General features: G+C 37.2%; 1 protein-coding gene across 1 annotated transcript in view; it reads right to left on the bottom strand.

The window, feature by feature from the left end:
* Positions 1–848: 848 nt before the first annotated feature.
* The window catches only part of RASEF (RAS and EF-hand domain containing), a 52,819-nt gene continuing 34,898 nt past the window's right edge, over positions 849–18,769 (bottom strand). The window contains exons 10-17 of the mRNA XM_038403665.2: positions 15,215–15,446; positions 14,069–14,206; positions 13,817–13,964; positions 11,953–12,034; positions 10,691–10,805; positions 8,912–9,031; positions 7,494–7,570; positions 849–4,784 (exon numbers count right to left, since the gene is read on the bottom strand). Coding sequence (XP_038259593.1) covers positions 4,679–4,784; positions 7,494–7,570; positions 8,912–9,031; positions 10,691–10,805; positions 11,953–12,034; positions 13,817–13,964; positions 14,069–14,206; positions 15,215–15,446 — 1,018 coding nt within the window. The 3' untranslated portion in view covers positions 849–4,678. The remainder of the gene's footprint in view (positions 4,785–7,493; positions 7,571–8,911; positions 9,032–10,690; positions 10,806–11,952; positions 12,035–13,816; positions 13,965–14,068; positions 14,207–15,214; positions 15,447–18,769) is intronic.

Genomic DNA, 18,769 nt, shown 5'->3' with positions numbered 1-18,769 from the left:
CTGAACAAAATCATAGAGGAACACAAACACACACAATAGTGCAGACATGCCAGAACATAAATCTGCTGTTTGCTGCCATATGTTTTAGGCAGTAGGCAAGACAACTTTTCAAAGCAAAACAAAAGAAGGACCTTATATAAACACTAGCTTTGATATTTTTTTTAAAGGCAGATATTTTAGCTTCTAAAATTAATAATTTCATTCCAAGCCCTCTTATTTTACCATGAATGCCATCTCGTATTATGCCAATTGTCAGACTTAAGAGGGGCCATTTTTGCAGGATTTCTAAATAAGGCCTTGATCCTGCAAAAAGTGATTCATGGGAGCAGACTTTTACGCCTGTGCACAGCCCCCACTGAAGTCAATGGAGCTCTGTATAGAAGCAGTCTCTGAATATCATTTTGCAGAAACAGGGCCTGAATCCATGCGTTTCTAATAAATAGTACATGCATACACACTCTCTCTCTCTCTCTATTAGGCCCAAATCCTACAATTGGTTACAGTAGCACAGACCCTTATGCCTATGTGGACAATCATTGAGTCAGAAGGATCCCATCAGGGCTTTAAAAAACTGCTCTAGTGAATCTAATTGCAAAAAGGGCTTATAAAATGTAACTATGATAAGAGCTCTTCACACTGCTATGGCCAGTGAGCAAAATTCTGTCCAGAACTGCACTCTCCGCAACTCCATTGCCTAGAACAGAGTACAGAATTTGGCTCAGTGACACCAGATTTTCATTTCAAAGCCCTTTTTCTAAGAATTTATAAAAGTTGACCATAAAACACATTCCAGGATGAAGCCTGGCTGACACTATTTTGACCATCACACTTTTTTTTATTTTTAAAACAATTGTTTCAAGGAGTGTTTGCTTAGCTATAGCTCACACAAATGCAAAATAAAATAGTCACATTGTTAAAAAAAATAGATTCAATTTATAAATTTTGGCAAAATATCTAGACACACACTTCTGGTCATTAAAATCAACAAGAACTGCCCAAGACACCAATCCCACAGATAGAACTGGGTGGTCAGGAAACTGACATTATCGGCTTCAGCTGTACTCTGTGCAGGCACAGGACTCCATTCGCATGTTTTTCTTTCCAGGATTCGGGCATATCACATTAAATAAATTTGGAAAAGCATTTACTGCACATGCACACAAACTACTTTCCATATGGATTTCGAACCTACTTTTTTTTAAAAAGAGTACATCCCACAAATGCCTGTTTACAGGACCCAGATCTACAATGCCAAGAAGAACATTTCCAGCTATGGGGTATGTAATGTCCTATTTTAAAACTGCCAAAATACTGTACATTTTGTACTTAATTGTACAACCCCAGGTTATTAAATCAGTAACACTGGAATTTTAGATGTTTCAATAAAGAATCAATAAAATACACAAACTACATTTAAATAATATTAAGATGGTGAGTCATACTAATAAGAAAAGCTAATAAATTCAAAAGTTCGATGCGACTTGGTCCTTTCTTACTATCTTTGGGGAGAAAATATTAGCCATATGCCAGCCTTAGATTCCTAGCTCTGGGGCCCTGTCTTGTATTTCTGTACACCTAAATCTCTCACTGAGGTCAATAACATTCTTGGGTGCACACAAAGTGTCCCGTCCAGGGTTGTGCTGAACACCTTCAGCTTTCAAGCTCAGCATCTTCCAAAATCAGGTCCAACATAAGAAAGGAGCCTCCGCTCAGGTTGAGTTACAGTCCTGTGAATCCATATTATTTCCCACAGAAGATGTGTGGAAAAGACTTTACAGGACTGGGCCCTTAATATTAAATTGTAACTATTTAATATAGATGAAGACACTGTCTTCAAGACAGCTTCACTGCTGATGGGATTTCTCTTTTGAATACTAAGATGACAGTTTCATTACTTTAAAATGTTCTTGCAGAATTTTCAAGGATAGTTTCTATTTCGCCTTCATTGTCAATGAAATCAAAGGTAACCTGTGATTGTTCTGACTTGTCTCTCGCCTATTTTTTAAACAGGAAAGACAGCTATTATTGGGGAAAATTCTGGAGTGGCAGTAAGAGTGAGCAGAAGTTATCAACACTGAATGAGCAATAACTTGAATTGAAATAAAGAGTTAATATGTTTCTAGCTTTCTTACTGGGAAGGTCAATTTCAAACAGATTAATGATTTGAAAGCCTATATATTGTCAGCATAGGCTTTTAGAAGCCAAAAGCTGGATTATGTTCCCTCTTGATCAAAGGAGCAAGCTTTGGAGGAGAAAAATCTCCATGATACCCTTGTGGAGCTCCACTCACTCCTTTGGAGGGGGGAGGCAGAATTAAGCTCTCCCGCCCTTCCCACTTTCATTGAAGAAACCCTGGATTCCCAATGATCCACACGGATCTCTTCCCCTTGACAGCAAAGCCAAGCTCCCCCTGGCCATGGCTGCCTCTGCAGATAAATGGCTGCATTATCTTTTCTGCTTATATTCCATGGCCATATGCCTAGCTCGCCCACTCTTCTCCCAGCCTCTGTCACCTCCCCCACAACAGACTCAAGACCCTCAAGAGATTTTTGCCAAGTGGGGTAGGATGGTGCTGCAGAAGTAGGTTACTCCTTACCTCTTCTATGTGTGATAAGGTAGATCTGTGTCCAAAGGTTCCTCTCAGCTCATGGATATTGTGGGGCATGATCTGGTCCCAAGTACATTTTCTTTTATGAGGCCAAAATATATGGAAATAATGGATGTGCCCAATTTATTTGGCATTATAGTCTCTTTGCCTTGCTGGAAAATGCTCAGGATTAGTCGCTTGAGACAAAATCTCTGAGAAAACATAGCTTTAAAAGAATATGTAAAAACACCAATCTCTTTACCTGAAAAGGCATTTTTTTTAAAAACCCAGGTAATAAACTACCCTACTCTAGGGAAGTCCATATTTTATAAAATTAATATCAGTCACTGGCTATACTCTGTTGAAATGCAGTGGCTCAGAAAATATCTAATGTTGCTACAGCTAGTATCCACTTTTTCGCAGGTTTTAGGTAAGACCATAATACTTCACTTAAGTCTGACACTAGGCAGACTGGTTGCAGCTTGAAACCTGTTTTTAATATACACAAAAAAAAGGCTGAAACAGTTTGCTCAGCCACTAAAGGTCCTAATAGTACTCCCATTGAAGTCAGTGGGAGCTGTGCCATTTACTTTAATAGGAGGAGGACTGGGCCCCAAGGTCCTGATCCTGCAAATACCTATAAACATGAATTGGTTTTAATGGGACTACCTGCAGGAAAAGTGTCACTCACATGCCTAAATATTTGCAGGACTGGCCCTAAGTAAGGGAACAAAAGACTAAACAAAGTCAGTAGGGTGTGATGCTTTTTTTGTACTCCTATTTTAATAATTATACTATAATAGTGTCATTTTTACATTAATGATTTTAGGTTTTGAGTTTAAAATATGTATTAAACTATGGGATTTTTAGAAAACTCAATAAAACCAAATGTCTTGAATTTCAGAGAGATTGAGCATCCGCAGCTCCCACTGACTTCAAGTGGAGTTCGGAGTCCTCAGCCTTACCTTAATGAGAACAGTATTGCCTGATTTTTGGAAAGTGGCTCATGGTCACGCCGACTGATTCCTTTAATAAAAATTTAATCTGGAGTCTTGTGCATGTACAGCAGCTAACAAGTGGCTTAAAGCCTAAAGATTCACTAAGAAAACAGATGACGATAGATCCTTCTGTACTATTAGAGTCCATCACTTGAACTGTCTGAATTGTCATATGTATCAATGGCAAACATTTGAAAAACAAGAGGAAAGGGACAATTCACATTCCCCTATATTAAAATAACAGTAACAGTCTCATTTATAAACAGGCAGGAATTGCATCTTTATTTCATCCCAGTGTTCCTAAATCCTGCAGATACTGTGACTTCTCTTGAGGTCAGAGTAGCATACAATTTGTCTTTTTGCTTTGCAGGATTCATGCAAGTATTTCCTCCAGTTCTGATCCATGTGGGATCAGACTTGAGTTTTGCTTTTCAGATGCAACACCATATATTTGCCAAGGTTTGCTCAAAACTCAACTACTTCACTTGAAAAAGTTCAAAAATTCGACAAGTCTTTTTGATAAACCTCGCAAGTTTGTAATGAAACTAGGTAAGTTTCAAGTGGCAGCGTGGTTTGTTGTGAATATTTCATACAGATATAACTGGACCTGCATTACCTGTCCTAGGCAAAATTAGATGAAGTAATAATGGAATTTCCCCCTGGGCTCTGAATATCCTGGGTTTAACATAAAATTATTACAGTGTCTTCAGTTTGTGAAACCTCTCACTTTATAAGGAAATATCTAGATGAATGAAATGAAAATACAGTACTGTATGTATTGACTATCATAAATTCATGGCAAAAGTAAAAGCCTTGATTCTGATCTCAGACCATCTTTAAACCAATGTAACTTCTTTGATTTTACTGACATACACTGATATAAGTGAGATCAAACCACAGCCTCTGAGGCTAGGCAAGTGCACCAGTGCAGAGCAGCAGAAAGTAGGAACTGAATTTCTCAAGTTTTGCAACTACTATATACATATAAATCCATATTAAGGAGAACATATTATGTAAATCCTTCATTTTTCATTTTAAAAAGTCATAAAAATACAAAAGTAAAATTATTTAGGGCAGAAAGGGAGTTTGCTATTTATATATTACAGCAGTTCTTCATAAGCATTGATTTTTTGACAGTTGGCTCATCCAGGTTGGTTACAGACTCCGTGTCTTCATTGTCACTTCTTTTTCGCACTTCACTGTAAAACAGCAATGAAATAAATTACCAAGATACAGCTTGGGGAATGTATTTCTATTCAAAATATGTTACACAGAGCACTAAAAAGGAATGCACTGCCCACTGTCAGCCACTGCTTTATAAACGTAAATTCACAAACTGTCTAATAGGATAATTGTTTTTATTTTATGAAATCAATGAAAGTATTGGGATTGAGTGAAATTCTCTACAGTTTCTGCTTTGGAATGGCAGCAATAATTCCATACAAAGTGCAAAATTAGCACAAGGAAATAAGTATAGTTATATGAAAATTATTAATTATATAACTCCAATTTGAGGTCTAAACAATTAGTTACGTTTTCCATTCCTTTTTAGCCCATTTTTTATTTTATTTGTTCTCCTCCTCATTTCACAGCAGAGGAAAGCATTAGGCCCTAGATATTCATATATTAAAAGAAAGAAACTATTATACAATTATAAATCTATCCTGAGAAATACTGCACATTGCTAGCCACTTTATTACAAAGATGCTTGTAATTGGTTTATCTGTACATATGATTTTCAATTTTGTACCGGTATTATTGTGTCTTGTAAAGCCCCAATTCTGCCACTCACTACTCAGACCAAGTAGTTCCACTGAAATCAGTTACTGACATCAACATGGTACTACTTACAATGAGTAACTGTGCCAGAATCGAACCCTAGATGCAGGTAACATGGGTCTGGAAGTCTAACTTTCCCATTGAAATGTTAAGTTAGAGATGATTACTTCCAGGAAATGAGAAATATTAATCCCTGAGTAGAACCATCCTTCTCAGACCAAACTGTTAGACAGCATTTGGTGCATCTGCCATTGCTTTCAAATATAGCAATATTAACAGATCCCTCAGAAATGAACTTTCACTAAGCCATTGAACAGAATGGTTAAAATCATATATTCAAGGTACTGGAAAGCGGATAGGTAAGATGGGAAGAGCAGTTTGTCCCTTCACAAAGTTGAACTACTGTAATCAAATGTTGCCTGAAACGCGTTTTTTCACCTGTGATTTAACATTATGTAACTGTGCTGTATGGCTTCACTAGAAATTTCTAACAGCACAATGCACTGTTGCATTCATAGTCAGGTTCCTGGAAATGAGTCATACAAGTTAACAATTAACTTTGTATTGACATTTGAATATAAACGAATGACTATACTTCTGCTACACCTGTTCTCACTGGACGTATAGGTATTTTTCCATTTTCTGACTGAAGAGACAGCATTACTTCTTTCCAACAATCCAGTTTTTTATTCAAGCTATTACCATTAAAAATACTATAGCATGGAATGGACAAATATTGACCTTTCAAGTCAAAAGATTTGATTCTCATATCAAGCTACAGAATAAAAACAAATAAATATGGTGAGCAATTGACTCCAGTTTGGAGCTCCATGTATTAAATGTAATACATACTGCTGATCCTTTAAAAATTATATATATCATAATTAATACTAGTTTGGAAACTGTAGGAAAATTGCAATGTTTTAGTCAGAATTTATTAAGTATGTGCAAGCTTTGCTAGATGGGATTGTTTTATTTAATTCAGATGTCTGCATTTTAAATAGTTTAGGAAAAAATTTACATTCAGTAGACATCATGGAAAATGTATGTGATTAAAATTGTCTGTAGCAAAATCATGTATAATGATACAAAACCAAACGTGTCTTCAGTGTATGAAAAGATTAAAATAATAAATGCATGTATCTCATAAGAAAGTATCATTTATCAACCAGAGACATTTTTAAAAGAACGAGATCCATATTTGAGCTCCACTTTAACAAAATTTTGTCTGTAAATATGTTAATATTGTTTTAGTGTTTGTGGTGAAGATTCTTTAAAGTCTTTCTGGCCACTCAGTAAAAGACTTAAGAGTGGCAATTCTGCAACAGAAAGCTTCAAAAACAGACTCCAACGAGAAACTGCTGAGCTTGAATTAATATGCAAACTAGATACCATTAACCTGGGTTTGAATAGAGACTGGGAGTGGCTGGGTCATTACACATATTGAATCTATTTCCACATGTTAAGTATCCTCACACCTTCTTGTCAACTGTCTAAATGGGCCATTTTGATTATCACTACAAGTTTTTTTTTCTCCTGCTGATAACTCATCTTAATTAACCTCTTACAGTTTGTATGGCAAATTCCACCTTCTGTGTGTGCGTGTGCATTTAGATATTTTCTTACTATATGTTCCATTCAATGCATCCGATGAAGTGGGATGTAGCCCACGAAAGCTTATGCTTAATAAATTTGTTAATCTCTAAGGTGCCACAAGTACTCCTGGTTTTTTTTGCAGATACAGACTAACATGGCTGCTACTCTGAAATTTATTCAAGTATGAATCCTGTTTTACATTTATTTTTAACGGTTTTACAAGGCACACATTTTATTTAGAGAGTCATTTTGATCTTAGTTGATTCCAGTACAACAATTTTCAATGTTAAATATCTATATTCTATAGAGATATATTTATATATAGATACACACATAATTTAAGTGTTTAGAATATAGATATTTAACACTGAAAATTGTTGTACTAGGATCATTTAAGATCAAAATGGACTCTATAAATAAAATACATGCCATGTAAAACCTTAAGAATGAATCTTGTTTTACATTTATAAAATTACTATAATATATATTAACCAACAAAGCTAATATTTGATATTAGAAATATGAATACATACCGAGCAAGATGAAGAACTGCTTCTACAATATTAGATCCATCTTTAGCACTTGTTTCACAAAACAGTGCATTATAAGTCTGCCAGAAGAAAATAAAAGAATCAGATATATTGTCTATTGTACAATTAGGTCTAAATGTTTACTGCAAATTATTTCCTCGGAAAATTTAAGAACTACTGAAGAGCAGATTTAACAAATTAAAGTGAACAGGATTTTTTGGTCCTTTTTATACTTTATAGATGTTAGTTTTAATACTACAGAAACAACATTTATTTTTGGTTTTATAGCTTTTTAAACTTAAGAACTTTAAGATATGTAACTGATTCAGGAACAAATCCTGGTCCCAAGGTCCACCTTGAATAATCTTGTCAGTGAGGCTGCAAACCAGCAACAGAAGCTTCGAAGCTGTTACTGAAGCTTACATTCTACCTATCATATTTGCAGAATCCCTAACACCTTGGTACTTAACTAGTACTAGCTACATCACCATCCACAGCTTTAGGCCCACACACCTTTGCACAGAGTATGGCCAAGGATTCTGCACTGTCACAGATCTACCAACTGAGCAAACTCTTGCTCCACTGCTGGCTAGCCAAAAAACCCTGCCCGCAGTGGTGTGGGGAATCCCATAAAGCACAGCTCCACAGCAACCAGCACGTGCAGATCCTCTGTACAAGTTCCCAGAATCTCTCTTTTGTTTTCCTATGCAACAAATAATGCCAAAACTGCTGCAGTCATGGCTAGAGAGTGGTGTAGAATTACTCTTAGGCCCAGATCCTCAAAGGTATTTAGATGTGCACATTCTACTGATTTCAAAGGGAGCTAGGCAGCTAAAACCTTTGATAATCTGGGCTTTGGAAACCAAAATACTTCAACTTCAGAACATCTATGTACAAGAGAAGCAGAAGTTAGTTTCCTCACATCCTCTCACTAATGTGCCTCACACTTGTAGTAGAGTACAAAGATGAACTCATGCCGAGTGGGAAAGATCAGTCTCATACTTAGGGTAACCAGATGTCTTGATTTTACAAAGATAGTCCCGATATTCGGGACTTTGTTTTTATGTAGGTATCTATTGCCCCCCACCCCGTCCTGATTTTTCACACTTGCTATCTGGTCACCCTACTCAGACTCATGAATTTCTTGACCAATTTTCTCAGAATGTCAACAACGTGCCAGTTTGTGATGATGACACTGGACTGAGACAGCTAACTCATTTCACAAAGACTAGCAAATGGCCATTATCTGGTGACATTTTTCAACCTCAGCAAGTATGCACTAACCATTCAAGGCCAAATTCCATCTTGGTGACCACAAGATGAAAGACTCTTTGCCTCTCAATTATTTTTATGAATTATCCAGACTCATCTTAAAGTTTTTAAGGGCAGTTAAATTTGAAACAATTAGATATATGTCTTACCATGGCCAATTTTTCTCCATAGTTGATTGGTACGCATTTTTGTCCTCGTTCTGAAACTGTTTGGCGAAGATCTGCCTTGTTACCCACCATCATGATTGGAATATTCTCGTGAGTTGTATCCTGTAATAAATATATAGTTTATTTACCTTTGAAAAATTCTGAATACAAAAAAAGGTCAAATATATCAGCAGGTTATTGGAGCACATATCATATTAATTACTTCACCACCAAAACATCTAAAATAATGTAATGCTAATACAAGAAACGATAGTTAAAATACGCTGAACACTACTCATGCTGAACATTTTGCGGATAAAACAACCTACACTATGTCTTAAAATAGCCATCTTAAATAGTGCATTTTCAACAAGAATTGTATTTGCTAGATAACTCTTATGGAAATTAACACTATGCCCATTATGGCTCAAAAAAGACACATTAGAATTGAAAAATGTATAGATAAGGGCAACAAAAATGATTAGGAATATAGAACAGCTTCCATCTGAGGAGAGATTAAAAAGACTGGGACTGTTCAGTTTAGAAAAGAGAAGACTAAGTGGGGGATATGGTAGAGGTCTATAAAATCATGAATGGTGTGGAAAAAATAAATAAGGAAGTGTTATTTACCCTTTTGCATAACATCAGAACTAGGAGTCAACTGATGAAATTAATTGGCAGTGGATTTAAAACCAATATAAGGAAATATTTCTTCAAATAGCGCAGAGTCTACCTGTGGAACTCATTGCTATAGGATGTTGTGAAGGCCAAAAGTTTAACTGGGTTCAAAAAGTAGATAAGTACATAGAGGACAGGACCATCAATGGCTATTAGCCAAGATGGTCAGGACTGTAACCCCATGCTCAAAGGGTCCCTAAATCTCCAACCTCCAGAAGCTGGGACTGCACAACGGGATGGATCACTAGAAATTGCCCTGTCCTGTTCATTGCATCTGAAGGATCAGGCACTGGCAATTGGCAGAAGACAGGACACTGGGCTAGATAGGCAACTGGTCTGAACCAGTATGACCATTGTTATGTTACTTTATATGACACAATTACCTCTAGAAACGGGGCTAATTCAATTTCCATGGTTAAAAAAAAGCATTCTTTCTAAAAAGGAAATGAAAATTTAATTCATTTCCCCTTCCTTTCTATTAAACACCTTTGGGCGAAGGGGGGGGGGAGCCATTTTTATTAAATGCAAATTAGTATTCAGGCAACACAAAAGGGTAATAAGATGAAGCTAGAGGGGAAAACATTGCTGTGGATTATAGGAAAGATGGTGGTTTTACAGGAAGAAACACACTGCACTGTGGCAGAGACCACAAGGAAAATTGAGCTTGTTCCCATAAAGGATTTGAAATGGGTGAGTATTGCATTTTCAGATCAAAGGGACTTGATATAGTCTGACAAGATGGGGGGGATAAGATGAGGGGAACAATATGAAATGGTTTATTACATGGTATTTTGTGATACCAAACACCACATTTCATCAAATTTAATGGGAGCCCAGAAGCTAGTGTCAGGATTTAGTTTACTCTCTTGTGTCCTGAGCTGTGCATTTAACTTGCATTACTAGTGGAAACTGCATGTTGGCCAATTCTGCAACACAACTACCTTAATGTATATTTTAAAACAAGTATCCCTAAAAGGATTTCATGGTTCTGACCCATACCAGAGTTCTGATGGAAATGGAAATGCCCATTTCCTAATTAAAAAAGTATTAAAAATGACTACACAGTAAGTGTACTTTGCAAATTTCATACAGTTAAATTCTTACCTCAATCATATCCACCCATTCTCGTACATTAAGAAAACTCTTTTCACATGTCACATCATACAACAGTAACACGCCATCTGCTCTTCTGAAATATGACTTGGCAATACTTCGAAATCTTTTAGAAAAAAATGATGTTGGAAACATTTTAAACAGTTTTAGTATTACTATCATTAATAATGAATCATTATTGTATTAGCTTAGTCTAATAATTACATTTGTCTCCTCCACAACCTTCTTAAGAAAAATGTGACAAACTTGCATGCATTACTGAATTCATGGTTTTTCCATAAGGTTTTTCCAAATTATTTATGCACTTCTATAAACACTCCATTAAAACCTGCAGTATCCTAAACTGCAGCAGACAACACTTTACAGTAAACAGCTATGTACATGAAGGACACCTTCTTTACACTGGAGTTTCAATGATATGGTAGCATGTTTATGTTCCTGCATGAGAGGCAAAGTTCCTAAACACAGTGGGCCAAATTCATTTCTCGTATAACATCTCTGATGTCAATAAAATGATGTGGAATATGAAACCAATGGATTTACAACAGGGATGACTCCCTCAATTATAGAGGGCCTTCTTTTCTGTAAACGTACTGTGGCCTGCTCCAAAATTAAGATTACTGACAAGGCTTTACATTGCACATTTGAGATTCTTCACACAGTGATGAAGAATGAGTGGGCCAAATATATCTTTTAACTTCCTATTCCACAAAATACACTAACTCTACTCAATGCAGAAATAGATAGCATTCTCAATACAAATTCTACTGAAGTGAATGGAAAGATTATAACTGACTTCAGTGGAATTAGACCAGGCATCATAATATACGCACAATTATGTTAGCTAAAACGTATTGGCTCTTTGCAGTCCAGGATCTCATAGGATTTTATAGGGTTTATAAAATTACACAGATAGTTTACAAATTCATTTATGTGAATTCAGCAATTTGTGCAAGTTTATCATGCTTCTCTTAAAAAGACTTTGGATACAACAGATGAGACAACTGACTGTGCTCAATGGTCAAAGACCATAATAGGAATTTAGGTCCTTGAACACCTCATAAGACTGAGCCCTTACAAATAGCAAAAGTAAGGAAGGGACTGAAAAGTAAAAATAGGAGAAATAATGTGGACAAGAAACTGTTACAATTTTTCTTACAACTAGGAAAAAAGTCAGATGCTAATACAAATTCTTCACTAAGAAACAAGTCAATTCACATGTACATCCTAGTAATCTGTTGAGCATTACTAACCTCTCCTGTCCTGCTGTGTCCCATAGCTGGAGCACTGTAGGTTCTCCATCAACAACAAGCCTTTTCATTTGAAAATCAACTCCTTAAAATAAAAAAAAAAAAAGTGTACAAAACTAGTCAGTGGATATAATATTGGCTTTGATTTAAGAATTACATTCTTATTATTACCAACATAATTACAAATGAATAGTAGTGTAATATATTTCAAATAGGCTGTAACAGCCATTTCAAATTAGATGCTATTTAGTACATTGTAAGAGAGCTCAAGAGTTCAGGCACCCCAAAAAAATGCTGTAACTCCTCACCCCCCCAATGTATTACGGTGCATAATCAATTGGTTTTTTTGGCCGAGGGGGGAGGGAATTAAAACATCCTCTCGTGAATTTACTCGGGAATATTGATGCAAATTTCACATCATAAACAAAAAGCTCCACGTATGTTACACTATAAAAGCCTTTTACAGAAGGACAGAAAATATTTTGTATAGTAGACCTTATTCCAGACAAGGAGCAAACAAAAAAAAAAAATCAGAACACACAAACATACAAATGATTTGATGGGAGGACAAAAAAGTCGAGCTTTGAACTTAATAGAACTACAGTAGTTCATGGATGTGATGATATAGATTGGACTGTTGAGACCTCCAAGCTTGTTAAAATCCCTCCAATTGCATTTGAATTAGAGCTATTCCAGGCTTCAAGAACACTTTGAAGACGAAGGGATGAAGACAAAATGATATGAAAAAGGATAGACATAAAGATTGGGACCCTTAAGTGTCCCCCTTCAGCCTGTCTACTCACAAGGCTATTTCGGATTCTGCGAGGGTTTGATAAATGCAAAGACCTAGATAATAAGAGGTATTGGTAGAGAGGAAGCAGTTCCGAGTATAAGTATTGTTTGGAGAAAGTAAGTTACTGTAGAGTGGATGTGGCAAGGCTCCACTCTCACCTGACCAATTGGAGATGAGCTGGGAGAAGGGGACTAGCATATGTGTTGCCTCCCCGAAGGATGACACCAGAAGGAGAAAGTTTGCCTGCTGAACCCTCCTAGCATGAGGATCAAAGGATTAATTAGGGGAAGAGAATTAGTTGGAAGAGAATCCGGCTGAGGCTCCACTGGTGACCTAAATGAGGATGATGTACTCCAGATGAGGGACTCCTGGCTTAAGGAGATAATCAATAACTTCTGAATTATCCAGCTCTAGGGAGAAGGCTGGGGATCCTTCTTTAAGGAGAGACAGAGTGACTTCTTGAAGTACACCCCGCTCCAGGAGGAGAGCTGGGGGTTCCACTCTTGAGCAGAGAGAACTGTAATTGCCTAAATTACAACCCTGCTCTAAGGCGGGAAGCTAGAGACTCCAGATTTGAGGAGGGACAGAAAGTGACAATTTAAAGTCCAGTTCCAGAAAGAGGGCTGGGAGACCTCCTGAAGAGGAGCGAGAGACTCTTATACAGATCCAGAGTGGGCATAAACTGGAGAAACTAACAAAGTGAGTTAAACCTTGTAAAAAAAAGTCTTAATAAAAATCAGACCCCAGGAAGAGGGTACGTGGTTTTGAAGCAACCTAATTGACTGAAAGAATCCCAGGGGCCCTGAGTGCACTGCAACTGCAGGGCAATGAGGGGCCACATGGGGGGTAGCAATGATAGCAGGAAAGAGAAAAGATAATGGAAAGTTGAAAGAGGATTTTTTTTGTAAAGTCGGTTCCAGGATCCTGATACTGCAGCGCCTCCACACGATTTTAACAGGGGTCTTTGTGCAGTGTGTGTTCAGGACATGTTTTATAAAGATAACTAAATAGTCCTGTTTCCCCCACCCTAATACATATTTAGGCACCCATATATTTTAGATCTCAAATCCTTACCCAGAGTTGCACTGGTGTTTCCTCGAAATTCATTCTTGCAAAGTCTCATAAGGAAACTGGATTTCCCTACTGCTGCATCCCCAGCAAGAACTATCTTGTAAGCCTTCTCTGAATTAGGGTATTTCAGGTTACAGTCTATTGTGTCTGTCTAAAAGCAAAAAGAGCCCACCAAATCCATATTAAAAATGAAAAAAAATTGCATTATCGTTATGTATATCAAACTAAAATATTAAATTGTTCTGGACTGGTTACCTGTGGAGAGAGGGCAGGGAGACACCTCCTTGTTGAAGCACTAGAGCTGCTTCGACTGACTGGTTGTGAGGGTTTCCAGTCTTCTGCTGTACTGCTGTTGTCAGGACTATAAGCCTCTTCATCCCTGATCTCTGGAACCTGCAAGTACCAGCAAATGTTGTTACTACTTTTGTAATATCTCAATTCAGTAAAAGAATAGTGCTTTGAAGTGTGTTAGATATCTTGGATTTTTTTCCCCCAAACAAATATCTTTCTCTACTCTAGTGTTCTCAAGAACAATCAGTGCCAAACTCCCAGTACTCATAAACAACCCTACAACATCAATCTGGTTTCCAGATGTAATAGGAGTAAAAGATTTCAGTAAGGAAATGTTCAGATTCAAAGGGATTGCAATAAACAGTGCAAAAAAATTACTTCAAAAGTTATGAAAGAAATACTTCAACTAGTTTGAGCCACCAGCTCCTTAATTAAACAAAGTCACAGTAGTTGACATTAATTGGTACCCTTAGTAGCATTCTCAACACAAACACCAGGGACTGAAGAGTCAGGGAGACTGAACTACTTGGGAGTCAGGAGGCCAGTATTCTATACCCAGCTCTATTACTGCCTCACACTAAGTCACGACATCTATCTCCATTTCAGTTTCCTCTTTAGTCAAATTAAGACAACAATGCTTTCCTGCATTGTAAAGTTTTTTTGAGATCTCTGCATGTAAAATGTTGTAAGCATTAATAAATACTATTATTATTATTCTCCTCTTTCCACATCACTGCCAAGGCACATTGGCAGGATGTATTCCCTCTATTGTATCTGTTTTGTTGATAAGAGGAGGACTTTAATATTTGTAAAAGTTGATAAATTGTTAGCCCTGAAGATTAAATTCACTTTTACAAACTTACAAAAAGATATAGGGTCATTAATGAGCCTATACAATCAGTTAGACTAGGATTGTTTTTAAACCACAGAGTGTTTCCTTAAGCATCCCACAAAAATATCCTATTAATTCTGTTTTAATGCTTATAACCCAGGTAAAGACAATTTAAGTTCCCTGACTTCTGAAAAGATCAATTTCACTTTACAAACAGGGAGCTAATTTTGCCTCCAAACAAAGGTATCTCTTAGAAATGCAGTAAGACTGGAGCTTACATCTGTATCAGAAGCATCACCACCAGAACCGTCCTGCATGCAGTGTGGCCTTTGAAAACTTCTTTGATGTCGCCATTCCACTTCTGAATCATATTCATTTGAGTCTCTCAAGGTAGACAAACCACTGTCAAAGCAGCTTTCAGACAAGCTATCAGCATCACAGTTTATCCTTTGCAGAGGGTCACAAAGGGCTAAACACTCATCTTCATCCACATAGGAAGAACGAGATGATCTGGTGACAAAAGTGGGGGGAAATATGCTTTTTACAGGACCCAACAAAAGAAGACATTTCAGCTACACATTTTATTGCCCTTTACTGAAAGAAGGATCTCTATTTTTTTAATCTCCAATAAAGGAGTTCCTTAATTTAGGCCCTTAGAAGTGAGCACCCAAACAGTTCATCTAACATGCCGTGGTGAGGATGTTGTAGTTATTCTAAGTCTGGCATAATGAGCTATTCTTAAATCCAAAAGGAAATGGTTGTTAAAAAAATTGAACATTGTACCAGGAACATATTAAAAACAGGGCAGTAGAGATGTTGGTCCATCCCAGGACCTGGAAGATGGTCTCGATATACTGAACCTGAATGTAAACGGATGTATCCAGGTTTTAGCTCATAAATTTATTGGCCTGCAAATATCTATGAATACGAAAAAGGAGGCAGCAGAAATCACAAGCTCGGCAACAGTAGAAGCAGTGCAGAAATGTGTTCTATTCCAGTTTTGGTTATCCTATACATAATCTTTAGCATAACAGCAGAAACAATTGGTTTCTTGTAAGTATGGGCTTGACTCTCCCCTCCTTTCCAAGCCAATATTCCCCTTTGATTCTCTTTTCTTTTCCAAGGCCGTCTTTGTTTTGCTTTGGGTGCCATGACATACAATAGGATACTCAAATGGCAGTAGTGCTTGAAGTAAAAGTGACTCACTGTCTTTGCTTTTTAAGTTAATTTGTACAAAAAGGAAAGGAAACTGGAGATAGAAATGGAGGGAGGGAGGGAGAGAGGACAACCTTCAAAAAAGGCATTATGGTCTCCAGCCCCTATCAGCATCAAGCAGGGACAGGAGCAAATAAAGGTAAAGTGGGGTGGAAAATGCCTGAAAGTAGTGCTCTATCTTATAGGAGCGTGGATTAAGGACATCAGAGTTGCTTCTAATATAGCCAATGGCAGCATTGTTCCTTGTAGAGTTTTGTTGCCAGGTGATCTGAGCATTAGTGTGCAGCATGGAGACGCAGCCTTCTGTGGGGCTGGAGTTTCTATTCATGGGATTCACAGGGTTGCCGACTCCCATATAATCCTATCCACTACTGGCCAGCAAGGGCCATTACAGGGACTATTTTCTGTTGCAACAACTTCAGAACTGTCTATTTCCATGCTCCCAGGGTAATGAGTTTTCATTCAAATACTCATGATCTTGGTTTTGGAATACCACAGCAGTACAGGTTTCAGAGTAGCAGCCGTGTTAGTCTGTATTCGCAAAAAGAAAAGGAGTACTTGTGGCACCTTAGAGACTAACACATTTTTTGGAGAGGAAGATGATGTCTGTCTGTATCTGTGCGAGTTTTTTCATGAAGTTGACAGATTTCCACTCTTTACGGCTAAATTCAGTGCCTTGCATAATGACAGGTTTCAGAGTAGCAGCCGTGTTAGTCTGTATTCGCAAAAAGAAAAGGAGTACTTGTGGCACCTTAGTCTCTAAGGTGCCACAAGTACTCCTTTTCTTTTCACAGCAGTACAGTAATATTATTTGTATTTATGCACATAGCTTATAGAAAATCACTGATATACCTGTATGAACAAAGGGTGCAAACTGTAGCAAAGTTAAGAGCATTAAGCATAACCTTAGAGAACTACATTAGTCAATTTTCAAAATCACTAAATCACGTATTCAGTGTTGGGAATTCCATACTTGCTTAAGGCAACTTAATTTGAGAGACGTCATATGACCGGAGAAAAGAAAAATATATTTACTATTGCAAATGTCTTAAAAGCAACGTTAGAATCCAAAACGAGCACCCAAATTTCTTAACACTGATATGATGTTTCTTGTATGATACGAAGTGTTGAAAATGGACAAGCATTTTGGGAACAGAAGTTCATCCCTCTCTAAATACTGCTAAACCATACCTGCCAGGAATGAGTTTTACCTCTGGCACATGTACTTCTGAAGAAGTCAATTTTTCCACTTTAGACTGGAATACACTAGATTGCACAGAATAGCAGGTTTGTTTTTTTTTTAAATGCTCTCAGAGAAGGACATCCCTAAGGCCTGCTAAATAGACTTCTTCCTTCCTTCACCTCAGAAAATTACTCCATTTAATGTGCAACTTAGTAAGGGACATCTCCTTTCAAATATACAGAGGATCCAACAAGAGGGAATCTATTTTTTCTGCATAATGACAGGTTTCAGACTAGTAGCCGTGTTAGTCTGTATTCGCAAAAAGAAAAGGAGTACTTGTGGCACCTTAGAGACTAACAAATTTATTAGAGCATAAGCTTTTGTGAGCTACAGCTCACTTCATCGGATGCATTTGGTGGAAAATACAGAGGGAAATCTCCTCTCTTTATTTTCCACCAAATGCATCCGATGAAGTGAGCTGTAGCTCACGAAAGCTTATGCTCTAATAAATTTGTTAGTCTCTAAGGTGCCACAAGTACTCTTTTTTTTCTGCGTTCAGCAGTAGGATAGTTTGTTGCAATCAGAATTTTATAGCCTGCAAACAAGTCTCCAACATGAAGACAGCAGATGAATAACAGTATTGAATTAATGATATATTTGGATATCATTAGTGTAAAGTGAAAGCCAATTTAATGTTTACAAAGGATTGTCAACTCACTGCCAAAATATATATGTTAGCCATTTAAAGGCCCTAATATAGATCTATATGCAGTTTGAATACCATGGGGGGGGGGGAGAAAAGGAGAAAATCTGTCATTTAAGAAAGAAAATACATTTTTTCACTGCAGTTCTGGCTAACTCCAAAGAGAATGCGTCAAGCCAGTAAAATGGTATGACCTAGACCCTGATCCAAAGTCCAGTGAGGACAATGGGAGTCTTTCCATTGATTTCAGTGGGTTTTGGATCTAGAACTTACAGCCAAAAAACCAAAGTAGACAGCTAGTTGCTTTGACCATTTAATAGGTTAGCCCAAGAATTTCTGAAGCTGAAAATTAATTAAATGGTCTTATCCTCTCTATACATCCTATTCTGCAAAGTGCTGAGCACACTCAACTGGGATTTCATTGAGAGATGAGGATGAGGATCCCTCATACACTGATAGAAGTTATTACACAGGGGACACCAGCTATACAGGTTAAAGATTTGGAAAAAACAGTGCTGTCTCTTTTAAGTAATGAAGGGACCATTTAAGAATGGTCCATATTAGAATCATGTTTTGTAAGGCTTGGTCCTGCTGAGTTTCTTGAGTTGGAATTGAGAAAAGATAGAAGAGGCTGTTTAACTCTGTCATTTTGTATTAAGTATTTGGCTGTCTTAAGACATGTATAATTGTCCATCCTTATGCTATAATTTAAGTAAAAATGTACCAGGCCTA

Source organism: Dermochelys coriacea, chromosome 5, assembly GCF_009764565.3.
Source record: "Dermochelys coriacea isolate rDerCor1 chromosome 5, rDerCor1.pri.v4, whole genome shotgun sequence".
Taxonomy (NCBI): Eukaryota; Metazoa; Chordata; order Testudines; family Dermochelyidae; genus Dermochelys; species Dermochelys coriacea.
The sequence above is the reverse complement of the archived record's forward strand: the minus strand, read 5'-3'. Positions and strand labels throughout refer to the sequence as shown.